Source organism: Mustela erminea, chromosome 19, assembly GCF_009829155.1.
Source record: "Mustela erminea isolate mMusErm1 chromosome 19, mMusErm1.Pri, whole genome shotgun sequence".
In the NCBI taxonomy this organism is placed as follows: Eukaryota; Metazoa; Chordata; class Mammalia; order Carnivora; family Mustelidae; genus Mustela; species Mustela erminea.
Window position 1 is genome coordinate 7,094,275 of NC_045632.1, and position 13,802 is coordinate 7,108,076.

At 38.7% G+C, this 13,802-nt stretch overlaps 1 protein-coding gene across 1 annotated transcript; it reads left to right on the plus strand.

The window, feature by feature from the left end:
- The first annotated feature begins 1,427 nt into the window (after nucleotides 1-1,427).
- On the plus strand, nucleotides 1,428-2,450 carry LOC116579152 (vomeronasal type-1 receptor 4-like). The gene has a single exon (XM_032324146.1). The coding sequence runs from the start codon at nucleotides 1,428-1,430 to the stop codon at nucleotides 2,448-2,450; it is 1,023 nt and encodes a 340-aa protein (XP_032180037.1).
- The last annotated feature ends 11,352 nt before the right edge of the window (nucleotides 2,451-13,802 follow it).

The following is a 13,802-nucleotide window of genomic DNA, read 5'->3' on the forward strand; positions in this document are numbered from 1 at the left end:
TTCAACATTTTCTCCAGAGAGCTCTGATTTTTAATGTGCCTGAGGACTGTCATTCTGGAGTGAGTCTGCTGTTGAGTCTTTGTTACAGGAGCCATAGCATAATTTTCAGACCTTGACATGTGCAGGCATAGTACCTCCATATCTGTAATCAATGTTGGACGAATGTGTAGAAATCATGTGATCATGTGCAGACACAGTGTGTCAGATCACAGTTGCTGGAGTGGATATATTTTCTCTAAATCTGGGTCTATGAAGTGCTTAATGGATTAAATACTTGTGTATCAATTGGTTATGGAGGGACTTTTCCCATAAAAGTAGGGAAGCATCATTTAAGAAAAATAGAACTTAATGCATTTCAGACATGATTTTTATACTCTAATGTATCTTGTATTGTGTATGCTGCTATTAAATATTAGAATCCAAAAACTATGTCACTTTTACAAGATGCAAGGTTTTTGCTCTACATTGCATTTTGCATGTCTGGTATTTCAGTATCTTACACAGATCTTGCTTTACAGCTACTAATTTTATTTCATCAGGTATTCATAAATACATACATATATGATCTGGATGTAGTCGTTATTTTGTTTCTACTTTACACAATGTAATCTGGCAGTGGTGCTCCTTGTGCAGAGTCTATGCCTTGTACATTTGCTCTTGAAATGAAAGCAAATTATTCTTTCTGTTGCTGTGCTAATTTTGTCAGTCTTGCATTCATTTAGTCCTGCTTGTTTTGGGGCAGGGTCCTGAGTCTTTGTAGTACTGTAGTCAGTGGATCTACAGTTTATTACTAAGTCTAAAGCTTTATTTAAGTATATATTTGATTATAGGACAGTCTTCCTAAATAAGTGAAAACTCATTGTTAACAAAAATTTACTTATTTTTACATTTTTATTGTTATGTTAGTCAACATACAGTACTTCATTATTTTCTGACGTAGTGTTCCATGATTTATTATTTGCATATAGCACTGGGTGATATATGCAAACAAAATTTTAAATAAGGCAGCTGTCTCAATTCAGATGGCAAGGTGCTAACATAAAACTAAATTGAGATCTGGTTTATCTAAAGACCACTGCTGATTAGTATTTTTGTATATTATCGATTCAGTGCACTAACTTTGTGACCAGCCCAGCCAGTTTCGAGTCCCCACCCTGAATTTGTGAGTGAATTTAGACAAAGCAGTTCACCTCTGTGTAACTGTGTTGTCCTCATCTTTATGAGGAATGCAGTGAGGAATGCCTCCTGAATCTGTGAGAAATAAGAAGTGATCCCCATGGGTGGCCATTAAACCAGCGATTCACACATGCAAGTGTTTGGTAGTAGTTATGTATGTAACCCTTGGAAGGCTCTAAATGACAGAAGAACTTTTAGTAGTATTTCAAAGTAGGAAGTGTAGCTAAGTGCAGAATATTAAATTATATGACATGATATGTGTGGCCCGTTCCTCATATTCCCATGCAGGATCCTCTACCCGAGAAGACAGATATCAGTCACTGAGTACTGTCAGGATGGCCACCAGGGATCTGGCAGTGGGAGTGATCATCTTAATACAGACTGTGGTTGGAATCCTGGGGAACTTCTGTCTTCTTTACCATTATCTCCTCCTTCAATTCACTGGGTGTAGGCCGAGGTCCACAGATTTGATTGTTAAAAATCTGATTGTAGGCAACATTTTGGTCCTGTTTTCTCTTGGAATATATGAGTCAATGTCATCTTTTGCATGGTATCATATCGTCAGTGATTTTGGATGCAAATTTTTCCTCTATGTTCGTGGGGTGGGTAGGGGGGTGTCCATTGGCACCACCTGCCTCCTGAGTATCTTCCAGGCCATCACCATCAGCCCTAGGAATTCCAGGTGGGCAGCACTTAAAGGGAAAGCTCCCAAGTGCATTGTCCCTTCAATTGTATTGTGCTGGGTCATACAGATACTGGTAAATATCATGTATCCTTTGTTTATGACTATCACTTTGAAAAACAAAAACATCACAAATAGGAAAAGTTTTGGGCACTGCTCAAGTTTTTGTCATGAGAAAAATAATGACCTATTGTATGTAGCATTGTTGTCATTCCCTGATGTGGTATACTTGGGGCTTATGCTCTCAGCCAGCAGCTCCATGGTCTTCTACCTGTACAGGCACAAGCAGAGGGTCCAACATATTCTTAGGATGAACATCTCCTCATCGTCACCTGAGTCTACAGCCACCAAAACCATCCTTCTCCTGGTGAGCACCTTTGTCTACTTTAACACTCTCTCCTCTATCTTTCGTATTATTTTGGGTATTTTTGATTATCTCAGCTGGTACATTCTGAACGCCAGTTTGATAATCACTCTGTGTTTCCCAATCCTCAGCCCCTTTCTGCTCTTGAGCCGTGACCCCAGGATATCCGTGGTCTGCTTTGCATGGATAAGGAATGTAAAATCCCCTCATGTTATGAGAAATATGTAAATTGTAGGAATTTCCTTAATGTTCCTAATGTTGGTAATTCACTAACCCTCTTAGGGTCCCCAATATAATGATGAGAAGCTAACAGAACATCATCTCCTTCAAAATTAACAATAAGTCACAATGGTAATTGTAATGTGATACTATATAATTATCTTATAAATACTCATGGGTTTGAAGTTTTGATGATGATCAGTGGAGGAGCACAGAAACTATGCAGTTATAAACTCCATGTCCTGAAGTGATCTGGATATTATAGAGAAGTCTTTGAGTGTGTTGGGTAAATTTGTCACCTAAATTTCCCAGAATTGAAGTAGGAAATGAAGTGTAGGAAGAGGAACATGAAAATGGATCAGTGAGTGACAGGTCATCAGTGAAAAGAAGAGAATTGTACTGGAGTGGATATTCAGGCAGTGAGTATGGTTTTGGGGAGCCAGTGATCATTTTGTAGTTTTCCAACTAGAGGGGCAATAGTTAGTCATGTGATGTATGATGTCATGGGAGCTTGGTAGATGAGCATTGTAAATATTTTCAGGTAGAAACAGACAGATTGAACTGAAATGGGTAGTGGAGAGCATAGAGTTACATATTACCTAACTCTTAAACAACATCAGGTGATTGTAACAATTTTAAATGACATGAATTCCGTAAAATTGGCATCTATGGAAGGCAGATATTTCTCTCCTTTGTGAAGGGGATTTGGGCCTGTTGGCAAGAAAGGGGTTTGGTGGCGAACACTCATGTCCCTGAGGTTCTGAGATTAGTTTATGGTGGGGCCTTCCAGTGAATTTAGAGCTGTGAAGGGAGAGCCATTTGAAAGGCAGAGACATAAATCCTTTCTGTTCATGTGGAGTTTGTGGCTCCTTGATTTTCAGTTTTGCTCAATTTTAGGAGAGGTGTATTTTTTTAAAGACTTTATTTATTTACTGACAGAGAGAGAAAGAGAGGGAGAGAGAGCACAAGCAGGGGGAGCGGGAGGCCGAAGGAGAGGGAGAAGCAGGCTCCCTGCTGGGCAGAGAGCGAGATACCTGGCTCAATCCCTGGACCCTGAGATCATCACCTGAGGCGAAGGCAGAGGCTTCACCCACTGAGCCATCTAGGTGCCCCTTAGGAGATTTCCCCCCCACCCGGTATTTTTATTATTACTATTATTATTATTATTAATTTCTTTTCAGTGTAACAGAATTCATTGTTTATGCACCACATCCAGTGCCCCATGCCATATGTGCCCTCCAAAATACCCACCACCTGGCTCCCCCAACCTCCCACCCTCTGCCCCTTCAAAACCATCAGATTGTTTTTCAGAGTCCATAGTCTCTCATGATTCATCTCCCCCTCCAATTTCCCTCAACTCCCTTCTCCTCTCCATCTCCCTATGTCCTCCACGTTATTTGTTATGCTCCAGAATTAAGTGAAACCATATGATAATTGACTCTCTCTGCTTGACTTATTTCACTCAGCATAATCTCTTCCAGTCCCGTCCATGTTGCTACAAAAGTTGGGTATTCATCCTTCCTGATGGAGGCATAATACTCCATAGTGCATATGAACCACATCTTCCTTACCCATTCATCTGTTGAAGGGCATCTTGGTTCTTTCCACAGTTTGGCAACCATGGCCATTGCTGCTATAAACATTGGGGTACAGATGGCCCTTCTTTTCACTACATCTGTATCTTTGGGGTAAATACCCAGTAGTGCAATGGCAGGGTCATAGGGAAGCTCTATTTTTAAGTTCTTGAGGAATCTCCACACTGTTCTCCAAAGAGGCTGCACCAACTTGCATTCCCACCAACAGTGGAAGAGGGTTCCCCTTTCTCCACATCCTCTCCAACACATGTTGTTTCCTCTCTTGCTAATTTTGGCCACTCTAAGTGGTGTAAGGTGATATCTCAATGTGGTTTTAATTTGAATCTCCCTGATGGCTAGTGATGATGAACATTTTTTCATGTGTCTGTTAGCCATTTGTATGTCTTCATTGGAGAGTGTCTGTTCATATCTTCTGCCCATTTTTTGATATGCTTGTCTGTTTTGTGTGTGTTGAGTTTGAGGAGATCTTTATAGATCCTGGATATCAACCTTTTGTCTGTACTGTCATTTGCAAATATCTTCTCCCATTCCGTGGGTTGCCTCTTTGTTTTCTTGACTGTGTCCTTTGCTGTGCAGAAGCTTTTGATCTTGATGAAGTCCCAAAAGTTTATTTTTGCTTTTGTTTCCTTTGCCTTTGGAGACATATCTTGAAAGAAGTTGCTGTGGCTGATATCGAAGAGGTTACTGCCTATGTTCTCCTCTAGGCATCTGATGGATTCCTGTCTCACGTTGAGGTCTTTTATCCATTTTGAGTTTATCTTTGTGTACAGTGTAAGAGAATGGTCGAGTTTCATTCTTCTACATATAGCTGTCCCGTTTTCCCAGCACCATTTATTGAAGAGAATGTCTTTTTTCAACTGTATATTTTTTTCTGTTTTGTTGAAGATTATTTGACCATAGAGTTGAGGGTCCATACCCACTATGGAGTATTATGCCTCCATCAGAAAGGATGAATACCCAACTTTTTTAAAATTTGTTTTTTATTTATTTTCAGCATAACAGTATTCATTATTTTTGCACCACACGCAGTGCTCCATGCAATCCGTGCCCTCTATAATACCCACCACCTGGTACCCTGACCTCCAACCCCCCGCCCCTTCAAAACCCTCAGATTGTTTTGTAGCAACATGGACAGGACTGGAAGAGATTATGCTGAGTGAAATAAGTCAAGCAGAGAGAGTCAATTATCATATATTTCACTTATTTGTGGAGCATTACAAATAGCATAGAGGACAAGGGGAGTTAGAAAGGAGAAGGGAGTTGAGGGAAATTGGAAGGGGAGGTGAACCATGAGAGACTATGGACTCTGAAAAACAATCTAAGATAAAAACAATCTGAGAAAAACAATCAAAGATAAACTCAAAATGGATAAAAAAAAATTTTAAAGGCTAATTAGAGTGAAGATGGCATTGCCAGGTGACAGTCTAGAGGAAAAGGGCTGTCCTCCACCCCCTGGAAAACCTGTTCTTTCTGAGTGGGTGGTATTATGCTACCTATTCCTGCTGGAACTCTTCATATTTCTGTACGAAGTTCTACTGCTACCATCTCCAACAGCTGATCTAGTAGAGGATGTGGTGATACCTCTCGTGAGCCTTGGAATTGAAGGAGTGTGAGTCTTTTTTGGTACAAAAGGAATTCTCTGCCATTGTGAGATGCTACTTGGTAATAGGATGGACTTGACCTTCCCGTCTACCATGCTGTCCTCCTACTGCCTGCTGCTGCAGACCTCCGTGCTCTGCCAGGATGTCATCGTGAACAGCATCTTGCTCTTCTGTGGTTTGGAGCTGCTGCCACTTTAGGTACTCACCCTGCCTGTTTCCTCCAGTATGGAGAGGATTTCAAGTACAAAGATTTCAGCCAGCAGCCATCATGGGCTGAGACCACAGATACTTCTGATCTTTGGCCATAACAGTGAGACTTGGTGGGTCAGGTTGCCCTGGGAAAGGTCACAGCTTTTCCTCAACAAGGCCACTGGGTGTCCTCTTCTAAAACAAGACCAAGATCTAAGTAAGGACTATTCTACACTCCATTATTGGGAGAGGCAAAGTTATCACATCCTGTCCCTTCTTAGAAGCAGTTTCCTGCTGCCCTCTGGTTCTCTTTGATCATTTTGGCCAAGGCATCTTGTGTGGACTGTGTAGTCTCCTTATACTTCTAAAAGGACCAAAACCACATACTCCCATATGTGCTGTGCCACCCCTATCACACGAATGCAAAGAGTCTCAGGATGGTCAGCTTCTGGGGTGATGCCAAAGCTTCTCACTCATTCCTCAGAGACTGAGCTCCAGAACTTTTTAGAAGCTCATGGTGTTATTTTTCTATTCTCGTCATGAAACAAGCACCATTTTATATTAAATGTGTATTTTCTGTCAAAGTTATAAAAATAATAATTAGTCTAAGGTTAATATAATGTGTACATTTGATTATTAATGGGTGTTGTTTTCTCTTTATCTGTGCTAACGTTATGAATTTTAAATATAGTGTTTATGCTGTAATTCTACCTAGTTGACCCCTTTTTGGAAGTTGTATCCTCATTTCTTAGTTTTGTGTAAAATTTTATGCAAACTTTTAAAAGTTAACAACAGTATCATTTCATTAGAGATTCATATGAATTCTCACCTTTATAGTATAAGGACAACACTAATCTATTTCTCACATACCGTCTTCTTTTTTTTCTGTTGGAAAGAGAATTTTTATTGTTTGAAAAAAAAGTTTAAGGGTCTCAGAACCATTGTTATTTACCCATTGGTAATAAGGCTTTATGGTTTCATCTTGCATGGTCATTTTTATGACCCAACACTACTGTGCAAAGTAAAGACTGTCTATGTTCTAGCATGCTTCACTTCAAAATTTTATAAACATTTGTTTTATTATGTTATCTTAGTCACCATACAATACATCATTAGTTTTTGATGTAGTGTTCCATGATTCATTGTTTCCATATAATACCCAGTGCTCCATGCAATCCATGCCCTCCTTAATACCCATCACTGGGCTCATCCATTCTCCCCTGCCAAATCCCTCAGTTTGAGTCCCAGTCTATAGTTTCTCATGGTTCATCTCCCCTTCTGATTTCCCCTCTTCACTTTCCTCTTCCTTCTCCTAAAGTCCTCCATGCTATTCCTTATGTTCCACAAGTAAGTGAAACCATATGATAAAATTAGCTTTCTCTGTTTGACTTTTTTCACTTAGCATAATGTCCCCTGGTTCCATCCATGTGGATTCAAAAGCTGGGTATTCATCCTTTCTGATGACTGAGTAATAATCCATCGTATATATTCTTTTTATTTATTTATTTTTTATTTTCAGCATAACAGTTTTCATTATTTTTGCACCACACCCAGTGCTCCATGGAATCCGTGCCATTGTGTATATTCTTTATCCATGCATCTGTTGAAGGGCATCTTGGCTCTTTCCACAGTTTGGCTATTATGGACATTGCTGCTATGAACGTTGGGGTGCATATGGCCCTTCTTTTCACTACATCTGTATCTTTGGGATGAATACCCAGTAGTGCAATTGCTGGGTCATAGGGTAGCTCTATTTTGAACATTTTGAGGAATCTCCACGCTGTTTCCAAAGTGGCTGCACCAACTTGTATTTCTACCAATTGTGTAAGATGGTTCCCCTCTCTCCACAACCTCACCAACATTTGTTGTCTCTTGTCTTGTCAATTTTTGCCATTCCAACTGGTATAAGGTGGTGTCTCATTGTGGTTCTGATTTGGATTTCCTTAATGGCTAATGATGTTGAACATTTTTTGATGTGTCTGTTAGTCATTTATATGTCTTCTTTATTTTTTTTATTTTTTTTTAAGATTTTATTTATTTATTTGACAGACAGAGATCACAAGTAGGCAGAGAGGCAGGCAGAGAGAGAGAGAGAGAGAGAGAGAGAGAGAGAGGGAAGCAGGCTTCCTGCGGAGCAGGGAGCCCGATGCGGGGCTCGATCCCAGGACCCTGAGGTCATGACCCGAGCCGAAGGCAGCAGCCCAAACCACTGAGCCACCCAGGCGCCCCTATATGTCTTCTTTAGAGATGTGTCTGTTCATGTATTCTACCTATTTTTGGACTTGATTATTTGTTTTTTGGGTGTTTAGTTTGAGAAGTTCTTTGTAGATCTTGGATACCAGCCCTTTATGTGTACTGTCATTTACAAATACCTTCTCCCATTCTGTGGGCTGCCTCTTAGTTTTGTTGACCATTTCCTCTGCTGTGCAGAAGCTTTTTATCTTGATGAATTTCCAAAAGTTTGTGTTCACTTTTGTTTTCCTTGCCTTTGGAGACGTGTCTTGAAAGAATTTGCTGTGGCAAATGTCGACAAGGTTACTGTCTATTATCTCCCTTAGGATTTTGATGCATTCCTGTCTCACATTGAGGTCTTTCATCCATTTTGAGTTTATCGTTGTGTATGGTCTAAGCTAATGGTCAAGTTTCATTCTTCTGTATATAGCTGTTCAATTTTCCTAGCACCATTTATTGAAGAGACTGTTTTTTCCATTGGATATTTTCCCCTACTTTGTCAAAGATTATTTGACTGTAGAGTTGAGTGTCCATATCTGGGATCTCCATTTTGTTCCATTGGTCTATGTGTCTGTTTTTGTGCTAGTATCATATTGTCTTCATGATTACAGCTTTTTAATATAGCTTGAAATCTGGCAAATTGATGCCCCCAGCTTTGTTTTTCTTTTTCAACACTTCCTTGGTGATTCGAGGTCTTTTTTGGTTCCATACAAATTTTAAGACTGTTTGTTCCAGCGCTTTGAAAAATGCAGATGGTATTTTGATTGGGATTGTGTTGAAAGTATAGATTGCTCTGGGAAGCATAGACATTCTAACAAATGTTTATTCATCCAATCTATAAGCATGGAATGTTTTTCCAACTTTTTGTGTCTGTTTCAATTTCCTTCATAAGTGTTCTGTAGTTTCTTAAGTATAGATCCTTTACCTCTTTGGTTAGGTTTCTTCCAAGGGACCTTAAGTTTTTTGGTTCTATTGTAAATGTAATTGATTCTCTAATTTCTGTTTCAACAGTTACAGTGTTAATATAAAATGAAATGAAAGCAACTGATTTTTGTGCATTGATTTTGTATCCTATCACATTACTGAATTGCTGTGTGAGTTCTAGTAATTTAGGAGTGGAGTCTTTTGTGTTTTCCACATAGAGTATCTTGTCTTCTGCAAAGAGAGAGAGAGAGTTTGACTTCTTTGCCAGCTGGAATATCTTTTATTTCTCTTGTTGTCTGATTGCTATTGCTAGGACTTCCAAGTACTATGCTGAACAATAGTGGTGAGAGTAGGCATCCTTCTTGTGTTCCTGATCTTAAGAGAGGAGCTCTCAGGGGCACCTGGGTGGCTCAATGGGTTAAGCCTCTGCCTTTGGCTCAGGTCATGATCTCAGAGTCCTGGGATTGAGTCTCTGCTTGGCAGGGAGTCTGCTTGTCCCCCACCCCCGCCCTCTCAGCCTGCCTCTCTGCCTACTTGTGATCTCTGCCAAATAAATAAAATCTTTTAAAAAGAGGGGGGCCTCTCAGCTTTTCCGCATTGAGAATGATATTCACTGTGGGCTTTTTATAGGTGGTTTTTGTAAAATTGTCGAATGTTCTATCACTACACTCTCAAGAGTTTTAATCAGGAAAGGATGTTTTATTTTTCTGCATCAATTGAAAGGTCCATGTGGTTGTTTTCTATTCTCTATAAATTCTCTAATTAATTTGTTCTATCACATTGATTGATTTGCGAATGTTGCCACCCTTGCATCCCAGGCATAAATCCCACCTGGTGGTGATGGATAATCCTTTTAATGTACTGTTGGATCCTATGAGCTAGGTTCTTGTTGAGAATTTTGGCATCTATATTCATGAGGGTTATTGGTTTGTAATTCTCCTTTTTGATGGGGTCTTTGCCTGATTTTGTGATCAAGGTAATGCTGGCCTCATAGAGTCTGGAAGTTTTTCTTCTGTTTCTATTGTTTGAAACAACTTCAGGAGACTAGGTGTTATTTCTTCTTTGAATGTTTGGTAGAATTCCCTAGGCAATCCATCCATCCTGGACTCTCATTTTTTGATCACTCAATCTCATTACTGATTATTGGTCTATTCAGGTTATAAATTTCTTCCTGTTTCAGCTTTGTGGTTTGTAGGTTCCCAGGAAGGCATCAATTTCTTCTAGGTTGGTTAATTTATTGGCTAATAGTTGTTGATAATAATTTCTGGTAATTGTCTATATTTCCGTGGTCTTAGTCATGATCTCTCCCCTTTCATTTATAATTTTATTGATTTTGGTTCTTTCTCTTTTCTTTTGGATAAATCTGACCAGTGGTTTATTGAGCTTATTGATTCTTTCAAAGAACCAACTTTTAGTTTTGTTGATCTGCTCTACTGTATTTCTGCTTTATAATTCACTGATCTCTGCTCTAATCTTAATTATTTCTCTTCTCATGCATGGCTTAGATTTCATTTGTTGTTGTTGTTTTTTATCCAGTTCTTTAAGGTGTAAAGTTGGTGAATCAATCTTTCTTTCTTTCTTTCTTTTAGTGAGGCTCGGATGGCTATATATTTCCCCCTTAGGACCACCTTTGCAGTATCCCATAGGTTTGGGACCGATGTGTTTTCATTTGCCTTGGTTTCCATAAATTGTTTAAGTTCTTTTTTATTTCCTGCTTGACCCAAACATTCTTAATCAGAATGGTCTTTAGCTTTCAAGTGTTTGAATTTCCTTCAAACTTTTTCTTGTGATCGAATCTCAGTTTCAAAGCATTGACATCTGTGAATATGCAGGGACTAATCTCAGTCATTTGGTATCAGTTAAGACCTGATTTGTGACCCAGTATGTGGTGTATTTTGGAGAAAGTTCCATGTGCATTCAAGAAAAAGAGTATTCTGTTGTCTAGGGATGGAATTTTCTGTATATATCTATAAGGTCTATCTGGTCCAGTTTGTTATTCAAAGCTCTTGTTTCTTTGTTGATTTTCTGCTTAGATGACCTGTGGATTGCTGACAGTGGAGTGTTGCATCTCCTACAATTAGCATATTATTATCAATATGTTTATTTTGGTTAAGCTTATGTAATTGGCTGCTCCCATACTGGTGGCATAGATATTTACAATTGTTAGATCCTCTTGTTGGATAGACCCTTTAAGCATGATATAGTATCCTTCTGTACCTCTGACTACAGCCTTTAGTATACTAATTTATTTGATGTGAGAATTGCTACCCTAGTTTTCTTTTGCAGTCAGTTGGCATTAAAAATGAAAAAATGATTCTCCATCCCTTCACTTTCAGTCTGAATGTATCGTTAGGTTCAAAATGAGTCTCTTGTAGACAGAATATGGATGGATCCTGTAGTTTTATCTGATCTGCAACCCTGTGCCAATTCATGAGAGCATTAGGCGGTTCACGTTGAGAGTGATTATTGAAAGATATGATCTTATTGTCATCGTGTTGCCTGTGAAATCTTTGTTTCTATAGATTGTCTCTGTAAATTTCTGTTTTATATCACTCCTGGGTCTTTCCCCTTTTACAGAACCCCCCTTAATATTTCTTACAGGGCTGGCTTGGTGGTCATATATTCTTCCAATTTCTGCCATTTTTGGAAGGTGCTTGTCCATCCGTTCTGAATGACAGCCTTGCTGGATGAAGTATCCTTAGCTGCATGTTCTTCCCATTTAGTACCCTGAATGTGTCTTGCCACCTGTTTTGGCTTGCCAGGTCTCTTTGGATAGGTCTGATGTTATTCTATTGTTCCTCCCTCTGTACATAGGAAATCTCTTCCCTCTCACCACTTTCAAGGTTGTTTCCTTGAATCTAAGATTTACAAATTATACTATTTTATGTTGTGGCACCTGTTTGTTCTCATTGATCTTGTGACGGATCCTCTCTGCCTCTTGGACATGAATGCTTGTTTCCTTCCCTAGATTAGGTGTGTTCTCAGGTATTATTAGCTCATATATCTTCTAGATGTCTCTCTCTCTCCACCCCCTCAGGGATCCTAATAATTCTGATATTGGAAAGTTTCATCCTGTCACTAATCTCTCACAGTTTGATTCTTTGGGTTTCAATTTGTATTTCCCATGTGGCCTCAATTTCTATCTTTTCTATCATTTTATCCTCTATCTCACTAATTTGTTCTTGTGTCTTGTTTACCATGGCAGTCAGCATATCCAGCTTAGACTGCATTTCATTCATTGCATTTTTAAGTTTGGCCTGATTACATCTCATTTTTGCCCTTAGAGATTCTATATTGTCATTAATATTTTTCTTTTTTTTTTCAATTGTGCCATAAAGCACCCCTCAAATGTTTATGCCTGTGCTCGCTCTCTCCCCCTCTCTCTCTCTGATAAATAAATAAAATCTTAAAAAAAAATTCTTAAAAAAAGTAAAATTCATGTTGCACTTACATAGCAACATACTAAACACAATAATGGTACTCTAAAGTCATGAAAAAGCCCAAAGAAATGAAACTTCCATCCCATTTCACTTAGGACTCTTTCAACACATATATTTATAAAAATCTAAGATAAAAAAAAAAAAAGGAAGTAAAGCTAAACAGGGAATAAAAAAAAATATCCAAAGTTTGCAAAAGTATTGCCTCATTTATTTGACCTCCTCCTTTCTCTGAGATAGAAATACTTATGCTCTGTAGAGGTTTCCTTTACAGGCATTTTAGGCCTTACAATTTCTTTAACTTCCCAGCAATGCAATTTATATCTACAGTTTGCTTACGTTTCTGTTCACACTTCAACCTTGGGAAGTCTCTGCTATTATACGTTTAACTAGGACATCTTCAGGCATCTGTGGACTGTACCCAGATGGCTTTGTAACGAAGTACTGTACTCTCACCACCTGCACAGGTGGCAGAATTAGTTGGTGGTCACTGAATATTAGGTCTATTCATATATGCAAAACACAATAATCAAAAGAGCCCTGAGGTTTACCAGAATATAAACATTCCCTTTCCACTCCCTTGTAAAACACACAAAATGTTTTAAAGAATTTGGGACTTACCCTCAAATAAACCTTCTGGAACCTCCTCACGGGTCATTTTCAGCCCCGAGTACCGAAGGTGAGCCTTCGGACCATTCCAGCTAAAGGGCTTCCACAGTATGCTTTTCAGTGAGCAGAATAATATTTGATCTATGTAGAATTCTAAGTAACTTGAAAATAAATCCAATACTTTGACTCCAAGCTAAAGTGCTAAACTACTAAGATGATTCTAAGTGTTTTCAGCCTAAAACAGGTATTAATTTTGATTCTGAGAGCTCAATGCCTAAAAACAATTAATAACTAACACTAAACTATGCTAAATATTGACAACATTCACGACAGCCATCTAAAACTAGTTAGAGTACTGTAATAATAAAAAGATAATTTTTATTTGTTTAGAAAGACTGTGGAAAACAGTTTCCAGGTAACCAGTAACTAGCTATTATCTTATCCCCTTATGTGGATATTTAGATTAATATTTTTCTTAAGCCTAGATATCACCTTGATAATTGTTCCCCTGAAGTCAATTTCTGACATCTTGGTTATATCCATATCCAGTAATTCTGTGGCAGAGGCCACTTTCTCTGGTTCTTTCTTGTGTTGGGGGTTTCTCCTAGTTATTCTGTTGAGGGGTGGTTGAGGGAATGTAAAGAGCCCAAATTATTGACCACAACCCAAGCCAGATGCACCCGTTTTATAAGGACCTCAGGGCTATTGGCCTCTTGTTCTTCTAGCATGTATTCTTTTTTCTTTGTTTAATTTTATTTATTTTTTAACTTTCTT